This window comes from Oncorhynchus tshawytscha, linkage group LG03 (genome assembly GCF_018296145.1).
Source record: "Oncorhynchus tshawytscha isolate Ot180627B linkage group LG03, Otsh_v2.0, whole genome shotgun sequence".
In the NCBI taxonomy this organism is placed as follows: domain Eukaryota; kingdom Metazoa; phylum Chordata; class Actinopteri; order Salmoniformes; family Salmonidae; genus Oncorhynchus; species Oncorhynchus tshawytscha.
The window spans coordinates 61017393-61038256 of NC_056431.1; the positions used below are offsets into that span (position 1 = coordinate 61017393).

Genomic DNA, 20864 nt, shown 5'->3' on the forward strand with positions numbered 1-20864 from the left:
TGTTAGCTGTTGTCCTCCTGGTCTAAACAGTAGAGCGCCAGCAGCTTTCACCGAAACTACATACATCCCAGAGGCAATAGCACCTTTCACCTAATCTACATATACAAGACACTAGGATATTTGTATTTATTTTATTGTAATTTCTTATTCTTATGGTCGAGTCACAATATATACATTGATCTTTTAAAATGTTTCTTTAAATAAGCTTCGTTATAGAATTAAAATATAAAATTCACTGCATTTCTAGGTCAGCCATAATCAAACGAATTCAGTGCTTGTGAAGTTATACCTAGGTTAAATATAAGCCTCCCTTACCCAGAAGACCCACTAATAACGTAATTATTTTATCAAAATAGTTGAATCTGCTTTTTTGCAATCACTGATATGGCTTTCAAGTCAACCAGAATCATGCATGTTTCAGTCTCCATATGACCCATTCTGTTGGACCAAAAACTCAAATACAAATAGTGAGTTGAAACCGTTTGTCAGAGAGGAAGAAATTATCTCTGGTCTTGGGGGAGGGGCTTGGTGCGTGTATAAATGGGAAGGTGCACACAGCAAAGAATGGAGCGAAAGGGGATGAGACCAAAAAGACATGAACAAGCGGACATACAGTGGTTCTTCCTTTAAAGGTTTCAAGCTTGCTCCGCCGTTCGTGGTAGATAGAGGCATTCTGTCATTGCACCACAATACCACAGGGGGAGTTAGAACGCTGATCTATCAGTAGTCTAAATTGTGGCACAAAATGACTATCTTGTCGTAAATTAATGGAGGCATTTTCAGTAGAAGAGTCCTCTCTTCTCTGGCACTAGATTTGTGCATCAGGCAACAATGACAAACTGTCAGTGGTCCTGGAGTTAGGAGAAAACTTGGGTAAATACAATGGGGGAATTACACTTGACATGTGGAATGACAATTTTTGAAAAATAGGCATGGTGGGCTTTTGGTTTCTCTCCCTCTAAAACAGAAATAAATCATTCTAATGAACAAACTGTTTTTATTTACCACAGTGTGAAAGACTGATAGCCCCTCTATAGAAAGTCCTTTGCTGATGAAGATATCCTTATTTTTTAAACAAGCCATAGAAAGTTGGTTGCAATTTCAGCTTAATCCACCAGAAAAGACTAAACAAATAATACAACAAATAGTGTGGTTAAACTTAGATATACTAATTGATTTTAAAAAAACACACGTTATTAATTGGAACCTTTATCAAGTGGAAGGGAGGAAAAGTAAGGAACTTGTCTGTGGGCCCTGCATTAAAGACTATAATTGGTTAAAGAAAATTGTGATAAATAAAAATATACCCGTTTCATTTAAGGACCAAAAAAATGACAGCTGTGCAGAATGCATAATAGTTGGGAAGAGATTTGAGATGTCACGATTCAATGGCACATGGTTTATGTTCCTCCTGAAAGCCTTAATCTGCTCACTTAAATAAACAGAGATCCTGGTCATGGTGATACAGTATGTTGTTATAGCATCAAAGTGAGGGCAATCTGATGTATACTTATGGCTTATTGTAAGCTGCAAGTCACACCTTTCAAGTAGTCCTCACCTCACCCCAAACTCCTACCCTTAACACAGTTACCATTCAAAAACGAGCTATTTATAAAAAATCAACAAATTACATGGCGACCAAAGAAAACAGACAAAATGGACAAAGTTCTCATCAAGCTAGCTACCCGTTCCAGGGTTAGGACTGTAACCACCAGAGGACTAGAAAAAGAGATGCTGAACTCTGCAAACAACATTTCCACTCTGAGAATGGTAAATTACTAATTAATACATTCATTCAATACATTGGAATACAAAAGAGGCCATCCACTCATGATGGACTATTAGCAGGACAATACACTTGCCAAGAAGGAGGGGAGGGGGAGCATTGTAATTGTATAAAAGCCCCTTAGATATTTCTCTGTAACGTTTTACATCTCTAAATCAATATCACAGACGAGATTTGCCCTAACGAAAAATGCCCCTTAGATATTAATTTAGAATCCTTAATTAGATCTACAGGGACATTTTATTGATCTGCAAGTATTTTAATTCAGAAGCCACCTCTTAATGAGATCCGAGAGCTGTGCCATACCAATTATTATTGGATTATTCCCCATGGCAAACACTTGTTAGTATAAAATGGGAAATTATGTGCAATTGATTTTTTCTATCGAATTCAATAATATATTTGTAGCACTGTAGATGCTGTGTTTTTATTTACAGTAGTGATGGACAGCTGGAGGCATTTTGTTTTCACAAGCGTAGCAGGCTGTGAATTCTGTAAACAAGGTTCCCATGGATGGGCTATTAGCAAGACAATAGACTTCAACCTTTATAAAAGGATAGTCTAATAGCTCGGCTACTGTCGGTGTGAAAAGAAATCGCCCCCAACTTACAATGTATTAAGTACTCTAAAGTTGTACATTTCTAACTCTAAACCTCATGCAACCGGAAAATGTTGGATCAAGCATATATTGTACCGTATTTGCTCATCAACATATTTATGCTTCCGTTAATAAAATAATGATAAAAATACTAATTCAAAATGCAGATGGAGGGAATAAATATCACTGAATGACAGAGCATGGGGACTGGTCTTTATAAATCAGATTTTTATGTGGAAATGTAAGGGTTAATTTGCTCTTCACTCACAGTCACTTAGTAGCCTAGACCTACGCCCGATCGGTCACGTTGTACAGCGCCATCTTTTCCTACCTGAAACCCTCAATTAAATAGTTTTAGCCGTGATTGTAAAATTAAAATCAAGGCTTCCTTTCTTATTTAGTTTATAACTAAAATGCTTGACTGTAATTAAAGACATGGATGACTTGCATGCTGTGTGATGACATGCACAAATTAATGAGTGATTGATGTACTGTATATTTAAGCAGGCCTTTATGCCAATAAGTAAGTTACGCTAAATCAGCTACAGTAACAAATGCATTTTTGTTTTCTTGGAATAGCAACACGTTGTCCAGTGCCATATCTTCCTAACGGAAACCCTTAGGCCTACAGTACCACAGCTACAGTAAGAAATATTTCAATTTTTCTATTCAAGGATCCCTTTGACTTGACACAGCGGTTGCATTAAGGAGAAGTCTATCTTTAATTCTGTGAGTAACAGTTGTATCTTTTATCAATGTTTATTATGAGTATTTCTGCAAATCACTGGATGTTTTGGTATCAAAACATTACTGCAGGTAACACGTCAATGTAAACTGAGATTTTAGGATATAAATATGCATATTATCGAACAAAACATAAATGTAATGTGTAACATGATGTCCTATGAGTGTCATCTGATGAAGATCATCAAAGGTTAGTGATTAATTTGATCTATATTTCTGCTTTTTGTGACGATCTTTAGCTGGAAAAATGGCTGTGTTTTTTTGACTTGGCTATGACCTAACAAAATCACGTTGTGCTTTCGCTGTAAAGCATTTTTGAAATCGGACATGATGGGTAGATTAACAAGATGTTTCTTTCATTTGCTATATTGTACTTGTTAATGTGTGAAAGTTACATATTTCAAAAAAATATTTTTGAATTTCGCGCGCTGCCTTTTCAGCTGGATGTTGTCGAGGGGTTCCGCTAGCGGAACGCCTGCGCTAGAAAGGTTAAATAACGTGCCATAGAAATTTGCTGCAGCCTGCATGCTGTGCTGCAGTACGACAACTTTTAAAGGAAGAACCACTGTAAATGGCCAAGAAAAAATACAATAAACAATTCTTGCGATACAGGCATTTTGAATATCGCACCAAAACATATATTCTATTAAATTAAATTCAGTCAATATTGCCCAGCCCGACCAGAGGCGCTAGCACCTTTCACCTAAACTACATATCCCAGAGGACCAAGCACCTTTCAGGAAAGAAAGAAGGAGAGGGGCAGAGTGAAGGAGTTTGTGAGAGAAAAAAATTAAGTAATGAAACTGACCGAATGGAGAAAGAAGGGAAAGAAGAGGAGAGAGGGGGAAAGCAGAGGAGTACACATCATCCATCACTGCATGGCAGGGCTAGTTCTCTGGCATGCACACACACACATGGAATAAAGGACACAAAGAGCTATAACCCAATGGACAAACGATATCACTCCTCCAGCCTCAACATCTCTGATTCCCTGCCACAACCAGCCTCAACACCTCTGATTCCCTACCACAACACCTCTGATTCCCTACCACAACACCTCTGATTCCCTACCACAACACCTCTGATTCCCTACCACAACACCTCTGATTCCCTACCACAACACCTCTGATTCCCTACCACAACACCTCTGATTCCCTACCACAACACCTCTGATTCCCTACCACAACACCTCTGATTCCCTACCACAACACCTCTGATTCCCTACCACAACACCTCTGATTCCCTACCACAACACCTCTGATTCCCTACCCTAGTGAATGAGAAGAGGACAGTGGAAGTTAAGCAAGCGAGTAAAGGAAAGGAGGGGAGGAGAGATAAGCATTAAGAGGGAGCATGGAGCGCGGCCAGAGATCTGCTCCTGTTAGACGAGGAGCGTGGGGCCGGCAGAGAGGCCGAAATGCATGGCTGGAGCTCAATTCCACCACTCGCATTCCTCTAATAGGAGCAGGGAGAGGGGGATGACTGATACCGCAGGGGAGAGAGACAGAAAGAGGGGAAAAAGAGGAGGATTTGTGGTCATTTTCATTAGAGCTAGAGGGCAGATAAGAATGTTGGGAGGTGTGTGTGTTCATTAACATGGTGCACCTCAAGTGTTATTTCCCAGGCGACCATCTCTAACCTGTGGGCCTCCATCACGCCCCAGATGGCTAATGAAAGACTCTATCCCCCTTTCTCTTCCTCGACTTGCTTTGCTTTCACTCCCTTTGCGTTCCTAATCTGAGCCTATTTTTTATTGTGCTCTCCCCTGCCTCTGCTTCTCTACCTCTTTTGCATTCTGTTCAGCTGAACAAAGTCTGGTGCTTCATCAACAGCCTGTCAAATACCCCCCCACACACACACACAAAGTAAACCCTCCCCCGCCTCCCACAATTGACACACACACAGCAAAGACTCCCCCCTTTGCAGACACACACACAGTGTAAACTAATCCCAGGTGAATAGTTACCTCCTGTCCTGAGAGGTAATAGGCGGCAAGCAGTCCTCCAATGAAGCGGATGTTGACCTCGAAGACAGACACCTCAGCGTTCTGAGGAAACAGAGGAGAGGGGGATCAATCAGAGACAGAGCACAGTACTGCCAGAGCAGCCTTGCACCAAAAACACATCCTATATACTGCACAGTAACACTAACACCAGTTTGTAATGGCACACATTCCTAAATTCAACTAGCCTACTATTCAGACCAACACTAACACCAAATTCATATGTCAGACTAATAAAAAAATAAGAAATGTACCTTTCCAAGTACTACCACAAATACAAACTTGTTCCCTGTGTAATACCCTCAACGTTCTCTCGAACAAACTGAATGGGCTGTAAATCCAACTGTCACCCTGGGAGAGTGGAGAAAGAGGTGGAGTGGGGGCAGCCATGTCAGAATCCACCTTCCGTCAGCTCGGCTACCCATTTCCAACGACATTTAGGAGCCAGGTGCAGAGCGCCGTCGTAAAACATCCTGTGTTAGAAAGTCTGCGGTTGGTCAGGTTATGCACACTACTGCACAACACAAAATACGGTAGCTGCCATATGGGTGATGTGCGCGCACACACACCACAGTACCAAAAAAGAGAAGTGTCATTCAGGTGACTGAAAACCTCAACGCAGTAACTATAAGTCATTCTGGTTATGCAGAAAATCAGAAACGTAACAATCATACAGTCATTCAGGTGTCTCAATTCATGTCATTCATGTGACTCCTGTAAACAATGTGTAAGAATGAGAATACTGAAAGACTTCATACAAAGTAGACGTGAGAAGTCAGAAATGTTCTTTCCTCACCCCTGCAGTATTTCAACTCCTTTGAAATACGATGTGGCTTTTCATATTCAAAAGAATCTTGCATGAAACATTTAACATATGTCAGAATTTTCCTTTAAAACATTTTAAATTGTGAATGAGGAATGTTACTCCATATTAAAATCAGGTTAATCAAATCCAAGTGGGACATCATGTACTAGGCCTAATTCATCTCCCACAGCGCTATCCATTCAAATCTTACTTTAAACTCAGGTTTATTCATTCCGATCCCAGCATTGACTAACAGACTACATTAATTCAGTCATGTCAATTAAATCTGACTGCATTCAGAGTCATCCATTCCATCACTACAGGGTGGTCTAGTACAGGCCTTGCAGGAGCCATCCAGCTTTCGATGACTCACTACAAAGGACACGCCAACATGGCAGCTATTTAATCATTAATTATTAGAGGCTTTAACACACACACACACGTTGCGTGTGTGTGTGTGTTAAAGCCTCTGAACACACACACGCACGTTGCGCGCGTTCCGCGAACACACGCGTTATATATATATATATATATATTTTATCCTTGCATCCCTCTTCTACCCCTCTCCCTCAGAGCTGACCGGAGCAGTTCAGAGGTAAATTACATTCCACAGGGTCAGCCTGTCATAAACACACACCGCCTGTGCTGTCATTACCTTTGCAGGGCTTTAATAACCCTAGCCAGAGCGAGCGAGGTTGAGGGAGAGAGACTGGTAAAACAGAAAATCAAGACAGAGGGGGAGATGCTCAGGCAGAGAAACAGACATGTGTCTCAGTCAGGGGTGTACTGATTGTCGTCCATTGGCCCTTTATGTGGTCTGGTGAGGGAGTTTATAAGCGAGAACCAGACAGACAGCCAGCCAAAGCCTCCTCTCAGCCTCTGCTCTCCTCTCTCAAGCAATCTCTCCCTCTCCTCTTTGCCTCACCAATCTGCATATTTTTCATTCTCCCTCACCCCCCTCTCTTGCATACCTTCTATATCTCACCTTCTCGGTTTCTCCTGGGTAAACAGAGTAAGGGTCTGGCTTAATGATCAGTGAGATGTCCGGGCAGCCAATCCCCTCCGTGGCTAACTCAGACCACACTCTGCTCCAGACTCCCAGACCTACCACCAAATGACTCAACTTATCTGGTTCTGCACTGGAACTGCTGACGCAGTGTCAATAATACTAATAACAATATACAGTGCATTCATAAAGTATTCAGACCCCTTGACTTATTCCACTTTTTGTTATATTACAGCCTTATTCTAAAATTGATTACATACAAATGCATCAATCTACACACAATAGTCCATAATGTCAAAGCAAAAATAGGTTTAGAAATGTTTGCATATAAAAAAAAAATATGGAAATACCTTATTTACATAAGTATTCAGACCTTTTGCTATGAGACTCGAAATTGAGCTCAGGTGCATCCTGTTTCCATGGATCAGTCTTGAGATGTTTCTACAACTTGATTGTAGTACACCAGTGGACATGATTTGGAAAGGCACAGACCTGTCTATATAAATTTCCACAGAAAAAAAAAATCTAGATTCTCTGGCCTGATGAAACCAAGACTGAACTATTTGCCCTGAATGTCTGGACGAAACCTGGCACCATCCCTATGGTGAAGGATGGTGGTGACAGCATCATGTTGTGGGGATATTTTTCAGCGACAGGGACTGGGAGACTATGGAAGGATCGAGGGAAAGATTTACAGAGCCAAGTACACAGAGATCCTTGATGAAACGCTGCTCCAGAGGGGTCAGAACATCAGACTGGGGCGAAGGATCACCTCCCAACAGGACAACGACCCTAAGTACACAGCCAACAATGCAGGAGTGGCTTCGGAACAAGTCTCTGAATGTCCTTAAGTGGTCATGCCAGAGCCCGGACTTGAACCCGATCTAGACTGGGAGAAACTCCACAAATACAGGTGTGCCACAGTTGTAGTCTCAAACCCAAAACTCGAGGCTGTAATCACTGCCAAAGGTTCTTCAACAAAGTACTGAGTAAGGGTCTGAATACTTTAAAAAAAATGTATTATAAACTTGCAAAAATGTCAAAAACCCGTTTTTGCTTTGTCATGATAAGGTATTGTGTGTAGATTAATGAGGGGGGAAAAACAATTTAATCAATTTTAGAGTAAGGCTATAAAATACTTACTTTGAATACTTTCCAAATGCACTGTATATGCCATTTAGCAGATGCTTTAATCCAAAGCAGCATGAGGCAGTCATGCGTGCGGACGCATTTATAAATAACACCTTGTGTAATATACTATTCCAACTTACAACAGTAAATTGAGACCCCAACTGGGGTTGATCCGAGGGCCTTCAAAAGGGGGGCCCACGAGCCGGCAGTTGCCCATCCCTGATGTAAACATAGATCAGTAACATCCTCCCTCTTTTTCTCTCACCCTCCCCTCGATCTCTCTCATCCATGTCCCAACTCTCTCCATCTTCCACAATCTTCCTTTTCCTTCTCTCCCTCTACCCCAGAGCTGACCGGAGCAGTCCAGAGGTTAATTACATTCCACAGTGTCAGCCTGTCAAACATTCACACCCCACCTGTGCTGTCATTACACCTGCAGGGCTTTAATAACCCTAGCCTGAGAGAAAGCGAGAGGGGTAAAACAGAGAATCAAGACAGAGGGGGAGATGGCAGAGAAACAGACAGGTGTCTCAGTCAGGGGTGTACTGATTGCAGTCCATTTGCCCTTTATGTGGTCTGAAACACTTTCCCTGCCCACATCATTTCCATGACTCCGACCAGCGTGTCCAGTTCTCCCTCCATCACAGCAACGCTAGACGCTCCTTTCCTCATGTCTCAAAAGGCTTCACTACTGGACATGGAATAAAAACCAGAGCCCTCTGTCCGTAGCTTGGCGGACTCTTTAGAGCCCCGTCTGTGTGGTTGATAGTAGATCTGAATAAGGTATAAGTGGCATCAAGCAAGTTGTTGTTGTTGGTTCTAGGTTCTACCACATGCTTATACGGCACGGAAGACTGCAAGCCAGAAGGTGGCAAAGTACTGAGTTTTCACTACTGAAGTACAGAAACAAAGGTTTTGTGCTCTACTCACCACACTGAAGTCCAAGTTCTGCTCTATCCACTCTTGTCCATCTTTGAACTCGTTGTGAAGTCCCATCATGTACAGGCTGTCTAAGGCGTCTACTATGGTGGCCCCCATCTGGGAATTACCTGGACAGAGGACATACACAGGGTTAGGGTCTCATGTAACAATAAATAATGCAACCAAAGGTCCTTATTGCCATATATATCAGGGGTCAATTCCATTTACATTTCAGTCAATTCAGGTAGAACATTGAAATTCCAATTCTTATCAATAAGGAAAATGTAGAATTTCGATAATTTTCTGAATTGACCCGAACCCTGATACACACAGTATGTGTGGCCCATGTAAAATGAATGAAACCCACACAGGGTTCTCCCCAGGATGTTTTAACAAGGTGGTGCTGCAGAGTCCTGTAAAAGTGGGAGGCCTGGAACGTGGCAGTTTTCCCCCAGTTCCTGCAATCCAGTGCAAAAAAACTTTCAGGGAGAATGCAACTTTCCCAACTTTCAGGCCCCCCTTCCAGCATTGGGGAACATCCCGCGCTCCACTTCCAGCATTGGGGAACATCCCGCGCTCCCCATGTCTATTTATATGGGCACAAGCACTGTTCATGACAAACTGTTGGCAGAGAGAAAATGTTGCAGTTTTAAAGCTAATTTTCTTGCCATTGTATACATTTTGCCATGTCTAATGTGTATTAATGTGATATTTGAGTGACTCAAACATTACAACAAATTCTATGGGCAAAATAACCTAGCTAAAAAACATTACGAAGTTCTAAATAGTTCTAAGGTATGCAATGACTGACATGACAAGAGGAAAACTCATGATGCACTACCCAATTCCGAAATTGCCCCTTGTGCATTCTACTACAACAACTTTCAAGAGTACAGGGGCGCACCCCACAGTTTGGGAACCACTGTATTAGGGTGTGGTGCCTGGCCTTAAATGAAAACATAGAAATGTTTTAAATAGTGGCGCAGCGCCCCTCTTACATTCTTTGGGGAGAACTCCTGGGCCAAGAGTTTTTCCTCTTGGCCCAGGTCACTTGGTCAGGGAACACTCCTGGTTTGTTGTATAATGTCCCCCTTAGAGTAGGTGCTGTTGTCCCCCTAAAAGTAGGTTTTGTCCCTCTAAAAGTAGGAGGTGCTGTGCCCCTACAGCGGGCGTGACTTTGGATCCCATTTTAGCATGGGCATTAAGGAGCGATCAGCCAATGATCAGAGTATCGCCTTCTTCAAATTGGGTTGCCTATGGTTTATAAATCTCTAGGATGCACCATGACTTTACAATTACCACTACGACCCACCTACCCCTGTCACTGTGAAGGCTGAATGAGTGAGAGGGAGAGCACCTTCAATGGAGAGAGCGAGAGAGATGCCATTACGGCTAGCAGGGATCTTCATTAAAACACGACTGACAGCCAAACCACTCACACTCCTCCCCTCCCTCAATGTGACCACAGGCCAAGGGAGTGATGCAGTCTGCCCAGGGTGGTGAGTGTGGGTCATTATAATTCACTTTAACTAACAGCAAAGCTCTATCACTGTAGTTCTGTTTAATACCGCTGAAGTGGCCTTAGATTAATACTACATCTTAATACTGCAGCTCAGTTTGATGGTACAGCTGTAATACTGTTGCTCTTTTTGATACATTTCTAGTACTATACCTACATCTCTGCATGCATTTCACTGCAACAAGTATTTCACTGCACCTTTAATACATGCTGTTAACTGTGTATGTGGCTTTGCTGGTGAACCCTAATGAGGAGAGAACCAGCCAGGCTGTAGTTCTGCTGGAGCTGCAGTGTTATCACTACTGACAGCAGTCCTAAATCACTCTAAAAATACACTCACCGGGCTGGCTGGCTGAGGCTGAGACTCTGGCCTGCCTGGGATCTGGACAGATTGGCCCTCCTGGAAGCAGAACAGACTCCCCCCCAATTTCGATCTTGTCTCATCGCTGCAACTCCCCAATGGTCTCGGGAGGCGAAGGTTGAGTCATGCGTACCCAGAAACATGACCCGCCAAACCACCATTCTTAACACCCGCCCGCTTATTAACCCAGAAGCCAGCTGCACCAATGTGTCGGAGGAAACACCATTTACCTGACAACAGAGGTCAGCTTGCAGGTGCCCGGCCTGCCACAAGGAGTCGCAATGAGCCCAGTAAAGCCCCCCCGGCCAAACGTTCCCCTAACCCGGACGATGCTGGATCAATTGTGTGCAGCCCTATGGGACTCCCGGTCACGGCTGTTGTGATACAGCCTGGGATTGAACCCGGGTCTGTAGTGACGCCTCTAGCACTGAGATGCAGTGCCTTAGACACTGTGCCACTCGGGTGGTCCATCATTTGGTGTTTTTGTTGACGGTGGTGGAAAACACTGTCACAGGCATCACTCAAGAATCTCCCAAAAGAGTTCATTTGGGTTGAGATCTGAGATGGCCATGATGTATGGTTTACATCGTTTTCATCTCAACATCTTAATCCATCTAATCCCTCCCTCCATCTGTCCTCCATGCCTCCTATCATCCCTCTGTACTTGTCACTTCATCAGTCTTATCAACATTCACTTACAACATTTCAAATTGGGCCAATCATATCAAATGAAGCTGGATTGGCATTTATACCTGGAAGTATTTAAAGATGCCAGACATTGTTAATCTGATACAAATTGTCCTGGATAAGGTTTATTTGGGGAATAATCATAACAGCTACTTTCTTCCTCCCTACCCTCTCCTCTGCCAATTTCATTGGGTGACAGATTTCCTAGCGCTCCAGTATAAATCCACACATGGCAAGGAACGTGATGTTTCATTATTCACTCATTTTCTCAGTCTAATAAACTGGCGGGTGTGTGTGTGTGTGTGTGTGTGTGAGGGGGGGAAATGAAGGGGGAGGGAGAGCTCCACTCAGACAGACCAGACCCTGGGCCCAGTGCAGAGGGAGTTTGAGGGAGAACCAGACAGCTACTGCGCTGAAGCTGAGACCGAGTCCATGCCAAAGCCTCCTCTCAGCCCCCTCTATCTAGCAATCTCTCCCACTCTGCTCTTTGACACTCCCCTCTACACATTTTGCATTTTCCCTAACCCCTTCCTCTCACCTCTCTTGCATCCCTCCAACAGCTCACCCTCTCTGTTCCTCCTGAGTAAACAGCATGTGGGTCTGGCTTAATGATCAGTGTGGAGTAAGGGAAGCCAATCTCCTCATGGCCAACTCAGACCACGCTCTGCTCCTTCCGCCCACCACCAAATGACTGGCTCTGCACTGGAACATCTGCTGCTGCAGCATCTACAGTATAATAACAATATAATATGTCATTTAGCAGACACTTTTACCAAAAGCGACATAGTCATGCGTGCATAAATTTGACATATGGGTGGTTCTGAGAATCAAAACCACTACCCTGGCGTTACAAGCGCTAAGCTCTACCACCTGAGCTACAAAGGACCATCTGTCCATTAGCCGGCTCCTATGAGCATCTCTGACTGGGCCTTTCACTGAGGACATGACCCTACATACACAGATTGACTGGGGGGTTCTTTCGGCGCCACACCATCACCACTAAGACGCTGGCCAAGCCAGAGACAATTCAGGCTCCCTCCCACTAAGAACACAACTGGTTATATACTAATGACTGGATTAAAGCTTTAATAAGTCATATCTCTCTTCCCAAAGGGTTTGCTGTTAGCTCCACAGGACTACAACACCAGAGATTGTAAACAGAACACACTGGGTCTGTTAACAACACAGAGGGCTTGATCGGAGTCTTGCTTGCCACTGTGTTTGAGATGACATTCAGCGCCCTGCCTTCTCAGTGAAGCTGAGAATCCCAATGAGGATTTAAAACGTTTTTTTCTGATTGTCTATTATTTACTGTTAAGGTTAACTAGAGAGTCAAGGTATCAACAATGAGAAGAGGATGCCTGCCGGATGCCTTAAGCTGCAGGTACGACGCAACTTTTTTTTGTTTGTTGAATTTTTACCCCTTTTTCTCCCCAATTTCGTGGTGTCCAATTGTTGTCTCTCTTGTCTCATCGCTACAACTCCCGTACGGGCTCGGGAGAGACAAAGGTTGAAAGTCATGCGTCCTCCGATACACAACCCAACCAAGCCGCACTGCTTCTTAACACAGCGCTCATCCAACCCGGAAGCCAGCCGCGCCAATGTGTCGGAGGAAACACCGTGCACCTGGCAACCTTGGTTAGCGCGCACTGTGCCCGGCCCGCCACAGGAGTCGCTGGTGCGCGATGAGGCAAGGATATCCCTACCGACCAAGCCCTCCCTAACCCGGACGACGCTAGGCCAATTGTGCTTCGCCCCATGGACCTCCCTGTCACCCCCGGTTACGACAGAGCCTGGGCGCGAATCCAGAGTGTCTGATGGCACAGCTGGCGCTGCAGTACAGAGCCCTTAACCACTGCGCAACCCGGGAGACAACGCAACTTGCACGCAATTTTAGTTGCTTGGAACACAGTTGCTTCTCAATTCCTCCGTGAAACACCCCGCCTGCAACTAATAAACTTGATTGCATCCAATTGAAACTTTTCAACTTTGTGTAACTAGTTGCAAGCAACAGCCAATCAAAACTAATGCTTTTGTCACATGATCCATTCAAAGATTTGGGAAGTTGTCATGTCAACAAAACAGCTGTCAGTGCTGTGGAAACCGTGTTCAAGGTGGACAGAAGAAACATTACCCAAACTAGCACTGTATAAAGAAATACTGGAATCAGGGCTGGTACATGGTTTGGAAGTCAATGAAAACAATTTCTGAAGTGAACCCAGACCTCTGACCAGTTTAAACAAAAATTGTTCAACATGTGCTGCGCCTGCTAGCAAACTCATTAGCTCATTGCTAGCTACACTATATATAGACACAAAAGTATATGGACACCCGTTCAAATGAGTGGATTAGGCTGTTTCAGCCACACCTGTTGCTGACAGGTATAAAACCGAGCACACAGACATACAATCTCCATAAATAAACATGGGCAGTGGAATGGCCTTACTGAAGAGCTCAGTGACTGTCAAAGAGGCACCGTCATAGAATGCCACCTTTCCAATAAGTCAGTTTGTCAAATTTCTGCCCTGCTAGAGCTGCCCAGGTCAACTGTAAGTGCTGTTATTGTGAAGTGTAACGTCTAGAAACAGCAATAGCTCAGCTGCGAAGTGGTAGGCCACACAAGCTCACAGAACGGGGCCGCCGAGTGCTGAAGCACATAGCATGTAAAATCGTCTGTCCTCAGTTGCAACACTCACTACAGAGTTCCAAACTGCCTCTGGAAGCAACGTCAGCACAAGAGCTGTTCGTTGGGAGCTTCATGAAATTGGGTTTTCATGGCCGAGTGGCCGCACACAAGCCTAGGCCCTTTAGTTCCAGTGAAGGGAAATCTTAACGCTATAGCATACAATGACATTCTAGATGATTCTGTGCTTCCAACTTTGTGGCAACAGTTTGGGGAAGGCCCTTTCTTGTTTCAGCATGACAATGACCCCATGCACAAAGCGAAGTCCATACAGAATTTGTTTGTCGAGTGTGGAAGAACTTGACTGGCCTGCACAGAGCCCTGACCTCAACCCCATTGAATACCTTTGGGATGAATTGGAACACCTACTGCAAGCTTTCAATAGCCCAACATCAGTGCCCGACCTCATTAATGCTTGGGGCTGAATGGAAGCAAGTCCCGCCAGCAATATTCCAACATCTAGTGGAAAGCCTTCCCAGAAGAGTGGAGACTGTTATAGCAGCAAAGGGGAGGACCAACTCCACATTAATGCCCATGATTTTGGAATAAGATGTTCGATGAGCAAGTGTCCACATACACTTCATGACCAAAAGTATCTAGCGAGCTTGATCAAAGTGTTGCCAATTTCATTTTGTCTAGCTAGCTAAATTGTACAGGCAGCATTTTGTCTAAATCCATAAATTGTGAAATCACGATGTAATGCAGCAGATGACATGGCGTGAGTTTAGAATTCTCACACAATACCATAGAAGCAGCTTCAATTTGATTGGCTGTTGCATACACATTTAATCGTGTTTGAGTTGCTTCATGTAACAGCAAAGCTGCTTTAGATCTCACTTGCAACCTGCAACTACAACAAAAATTGTGTGAATGTTGCTTTGTGTAACAAAGTAATCTGATAACTTCTTTCTTGACGAAAGTTCTTCTTGCATTCTCTCATTTGATATTTTTAAAAGAGGAAGAACTATAACATGACTAATGTGCATGACTATTGCAGAGATCATGTGGGCTTTGAACCGCTAACCAAGGGAACAAACTGCCTTCTGGCTGTTTTTTTGTGCACTCCATCTCTCTACAGAAGCCTGTGTAATATCCAATGTGTTATTTTAAGTGTACCAGGCCCCTCACAGATTAACATATCTTGTGTAAACTTTCAACAAATTACTTCTATGGCTGAAGGGCAAGAGCAGCAACGTTTCTTGAAAGTTGGAATACACAAAGTCATCCGACAAGAACTGTGTGTGGAGACTTCTGTGCATTCGGTACAGCAGCATAGCTGAAGAAAACAAAGGTCTACCAGATCCTTCAAACACCAGCGGTATGCAGGTACTTTAGGCAGTGTAAACTAATCACACAATCTGAGTACACCAATCCATCTGTGTCAAAAATTGAGATCAAGGAGTTTGAGAAGGGGAAACCAGGGTAAATCTCTAGTGTGCTTTATCAAATAGCCGTACCAGGGACTGTTGGAAATAATATACAGGTAAAAGCAATAAGAATTGGTCGTCTAGAACGTCTGGAACAGAGAGTAAAAGGAGGTTTCTGGGGGCGATAAAATAGCATCAAGGTATAATGTACAGACAAAGGTATGGTAGGATGTGAATACAGTGGAGGTAAACCTAGGTATTGAGTGATGAAGAGATATTGTCTCTAGAAACATCATTGAAACCAGGAGATGTCATTGCATGTGTGGGTGGTGGAACTAATAGGTTGGATAAGGTATAGTGAGCAGGACTAGAGGCACTACAGTGAAATAAGCCAATAAACACTAACCAGAACAGCAATGGACAAGACATATTGACATTAAGGAGAGGCATGCTTAGTCGAGTGATCAAAAGGGTCCAGTGAGTGGAGAGGTTGGTTGGGGGTCACGGCGATTTAGACAGCTAGCCAGGCCATCGGTAGCAAGCTAGCATAGGATGGAGGTCTGTTGTTAGCCACCTCTTGCGTTCCGTCAGTAGATTAGTGGGGTTCCGTGTGGTAGAGGGGATTAATCCAAATCACACAACAACAAAAATAAAAACAATAGCTATAGTTATAGAGGCCCAAGAAGAAAACATAATAATAATACAAATAAATAAATTGTCCGATTGTCTATTCAGATAGCAGCCGGTAAGACAGCTAACGGTTAGCAGGCCGCAGATGGGCGTTCAGGTAACGTCGCGACGGAGGAGCCAGCCGGATCTCCTTCGGGTAGATAACGTCGGCAGTCCAGTTGTGAAGGCCCGGTGGGGCTCCGCGTAGGCAGTAAAACGGGTCAGGATAGGTGACTGCAGCCCAGGAGTGATTGATGGAACTCAGGAGTGATTGACGGAGCTGGCTAGCTCCGGAATAATTGATGTTTGCTCCAGAATCGACGAAAGCCGATAGTCACACGGATAGCAGTTAGCTAGCTGTGAGATCCGGGTATGAATGTCCAGAGAGCAGTTGAAATCCAGGGACATGGAGAGAAAAATTGGTCCGGTATGTTCCGTTCCGAGCTGCGCCGTACAAAACTGGCGATAGATTTTCGAGCTAAAGGATAGCTGATGACCACAAACCATGGTTAGCTGAATACTAACGATTTCCCAGTAAAGAAGCTAACTAGCTTCTGAACTAGCTTCTGATTAGCTTCTGGATTAGCTTCTGGGCTAGCTTCTGGCTAGTTTCTGGCTAGCTACTTGGAGTTTCTGGCTAGCTTCTTGGAGTTTCTGGCTAGCTTCTTGGAGGATTACAGATTTGAGGTAAATAATACTTTTTTATAAATATAAATTGGTGAGGCGGGTTGCAGGAGATTGTTTTGAAGATGAGTTGATGGAAAATAAAAATAAAACGTATGTGAAAAAGTTGTAAATATATATATATATAGGATACGACAAGACGAGGACAAAAGACGTCTGAACTGCTATGCCATCTTGGTCATTTCATTTCATTTCCTCCATCTCTCCCTCTCAATCTTCCGCTCCCTACCGTGGCCCATCTCCAGAGGGACTGTGTGATGAGGCTGTGGGACCTGCCAGTCACTATATACGGCCTGATGAATATTTACTGAGCTATAGAACTTTGATGAAATTCTGGAGCAGTGAATGTGAGCGAGGCCTCGTTTTAGGGACACCTACACACTGTGGTGATCAGATGTTCTTCCTTCCTCCTCCCAATGGTCTCACTCTGCATGATGGGTCTTCTCAACGTGACGTCCTGTACCATTATTAAGCGTTCCCCCTTCCAGTCATTAGTACAAATATTAATATTTATAGAAGATGTTAACGACTCCAGAGCTGCAGAGTTGAGGAACTGGCTCCTGAGTGGCCCATTCAATAGCGTTACTCCGAAGAATAGTTTCTCTTGTCATAAATGTGATGTTTTGTCAAACAAAAGGGGGAGGTCATTTTGTGCTCCTTTTTAGGCTGTCATTAAAGTGGATTGTTCAAAAGAGTTCTAACTTTCTCCTTATCCCTTTTTCCTCGCGTTTGAGGGGCTTATACGCATTCCGAACACTCAGAAGAGGGAAAATCAGTTTGCTTTCCTGCCTGCCGTCCAATTTGGCACCAGCTTGCCTGTTAAAAGTTGAATCAGAGTGTAACGCTGGGAATATGGGAAAAGGGGAGAGTTGGAGCAGCTGAGAGGGAAATGTGACAACATCCTGTTGGGAGGGACCCGGAGCTAGCTTCAGTCTCTGCAATTGTTCCCTAGCCCCTATATATAGTGTACTACTTTTGACCAGAGCCCATTGGGCAAACCAGTAGTGCGCTATATAGGGACTAGTGGGCCAGTTTGGACGCAGTCTCTCATCTGACCGGGTCTCTAACGCTGCTAGCAGGTCCAGGCCAACCTCAACTTCAGCACTGAGAGAAATAAATAAATACTATAAAGCAACTGGTTATTAAATCAGGGCGACATGCAACAATTCCTCCCTAAATATCCTCTCTGAGGGCCAGGAGGATTTAGACTACACCAAGGATAGAGCCCATGTAACACACACCCCTAGAAACACACTGTACGGTACAGAACATACGTGCCAAACAGAGAGGTGTTTACTACTGGCACAGTACTCACTACTGTGCACTGCTGCACTAATGCATATGGATTGATAATACATATCACAAACACAAATATGCAAACAAACCAACACTGGAGACTAGAGATGTTGTGCTGGCTTATTGGAGGTGTTCGCTCATTTCAGAGTGTTGGGTATTGACTGGGGAGTTTCTCAGCACTTAGAGAAAACAAGATACAGGCTGACTCGAACCTGACTCACCAGGCTGAGCCTCATCTCTCCTTACTCATCTCTCCATCTTTCTTTCTCCCACACTCCCTCAAGCTGAAATCAGTGTCTCTGGCCCCTCCAGCTGTCATTATAAAGTCATCACCACCACATCATCCCTCCCCACTCAGGATTCATCCACTACCACAGTTAAAGCATCCATCCCAGTGATCCCACAGCACAGCCGGCCTGGGAAGCTTTAAGACTAACGTCGCCACTGCTGTATCATTTCCCACAAGAGCAGCGACAAGCTCCCTCGCTCTCTCACAAACATGGTCGTCCAACAAGGAAATGACTGTTCATTAGGAGGATATTAGCCACCCAGGGAGCACAGTTCGACAACCAGCAGAAGAGTATGTGTGTAATTGGAGACGCTATCAGAGCTCCGACAGGGGGGCTAATGGGAATGGGAATATTGTAATGAGCTTATAAATATTGAGGAGAGATGAGAATATAACCCTGGGGGAGGGACTTAGTCTCGTCAATCCCACATCCCCCGAGGTGTGATTGGAGGAATCCATCTCTGTCATAATAGAGCTCCTCAGCTTATAGTGCTAAAAACCAGAAATTAGTTACCTCTGGTTCGTTCAGCCATTCATATGGGGGAAAGAATGGGGTTTTGGGCTAAACGCCGAAAATAAGGTCTGAGGTTAGGCTTAGGCGACCTTACATGTTTTGTTCAATGAGATAAAAAGCTTTAAAATTCACTAAAAGTGAAATTAGCTGATGAAGACTGTGTTTACCACAGACCTTTTTGGCATTAATTTAAATACAGATACATTTATTTCCCCATTGGCTTTGAATGAGCCATTGCATAGATAATGCCTACAAAAACACTGCTTTCTATAGCTGCTCATGTTTAGAGCCACTGAAGGAATCATTTAGAACGCCAAAGTGGTATTACATCCTATGTTGCTCTGTGATCCCTCCCTCAACCATCCTTGCTTTGGACCTAACTGGAGTGCATTATTTTCTCAGGTTGCTTCTTATGAACCCTCCCTGTGTATTTTCAAGAGGTGTTCCATACATTACCACTTGTGAATTCTACTCTGATCTTCTCACCAGTGAACACAAACTGACATGCACACCTCCCTCTCCTCCAGCCTCATTTCGCTGCATATTCCCTCCACATTGCTCTCTCCTCATCTTCCCCTTCATGTTTCTCTCCATCTCCCTCAACTCCTTTAACTCAGCACCTCCCTCTTCTCTATCCCTCTTTTTCTCTCCTCACCCTACCCTCTGGACAGAGATGGTATGTGTATTCTCTATGTGAGTCTCAGACATCTGGGTTCTGAATGATCCTATTTGGTTCTTCATCCCATTATCAGACATCCACTGCTAGGTTTCTCCACATCTCCTCTCTCTCCTCCTGGCGTTGCCGTGGCGCCATTTCACAGCCCTTCCCAGAATGCTCCAATGTGCTATTCTGCCCTGGGAAACGACCATATGAAGACATGACCTACATGTTAAAAAACAACCAACTGACTAACTAACGGCCTGCAAACTGGGGAAGAAAGAGGAGCTGTCGACCACGGGATGGCTCCAAATGTATGATCCTATTATCTAATAAATCTGTAATAACAACTAATCTTATTACCTAATCAATTCATTCCCCCTACAGGACTGTTGAGTGAAAAGCAAAGTGCTAACAGCTAGGCTAGCAGGTTTGTAGTGTATTATAGAGAAACAAAGCACGACACACATAAGGGACGACACAGATAATCCATTACATTGACCAGATACTTCATTGGCCGCTCTAACAATGAAAAGGCATTCCTTTAAAAAATGGAAGGCAGTCGGGAAGAGGCAAGATCCGGTGGGACCATTCTAGGCAATGAGGGCAGAAACGAGTGTAATAACGGGCACAACTCCAACATAAAAAGAGTTTATTCTCAAACTTGCTGGGATGCCATGTGACCTATTTATATCAGTGCACTCTTAAGCATTACGAAACTTCTATTTGAGCAAATAAGCCATTCGATTTTTTTTGTTAACCAAATTTGACACTTGCTCATTGACCTCCATACAAAAATTCCTTGCTTGGTGAGCGAAAAAAAAAATGCAACCTGCTGGAGAAGACAGATTTTGGGCCCAGTTATTCCTCTCGCTTCGCCTCTGCCTCTCTGGGGAAGACCAGGCGTCCAAACAAACCTGAACTCAGCTGCCCCTTTAATCGCTATGGCAACTGCTCTCTGAGCTGAGCAGAGTAGGGAGCCAGAGGGTGGGGCTGGAGGGAGAGATCCTTTCTGGAAGACAACCTGGATTCTACTGTGTGAGGGTAATACAAAGTGAGCCCTGCTATTTTTATTTTACCTTTATTTTACTAGGCAAGTCAGTTAAGAACAAATTCTTATTTTCAATGGATGGCCTAGGAACAG

General features: G+C 43.9%; 1 protein-coding gene across 6 annotated transcripts in view; it reads right to left on the reverse strand.

Annotated features, from left to right (window-relative positions):
• LOC112240759 (mannosyl-oligosaccharide 1,2-alpha-mannosidase IB) overlaps nt 1-20864 on the reverse strand; it is a 109745-nt gene that overhangs the window by 36484 nt on the left and 52397 nt on the right. For 5 of the 6 annotated variants that reach the window (XM_024409030.2, XM_024409025.2, XM_024409017.2 and 2 more), the window contains exons 6-7: nt 9003-9121; nt 5095-5175 (exon numbers count right to left, since the gene is read on the reverse strand). In XM_024409030.2, coding sequence (XP_024264798.1) covers nt 5095-5175; nt 9003-9121 — 200 coding nt within the window. Of the gene's footprint in view, nt 1-5094; nt 5176-9002; nt 9122-12098; nt 12216-20864 lie in introns of those variants that run through there. The other variant, XM_042319773.1, reaches the window with a different exon arrangement.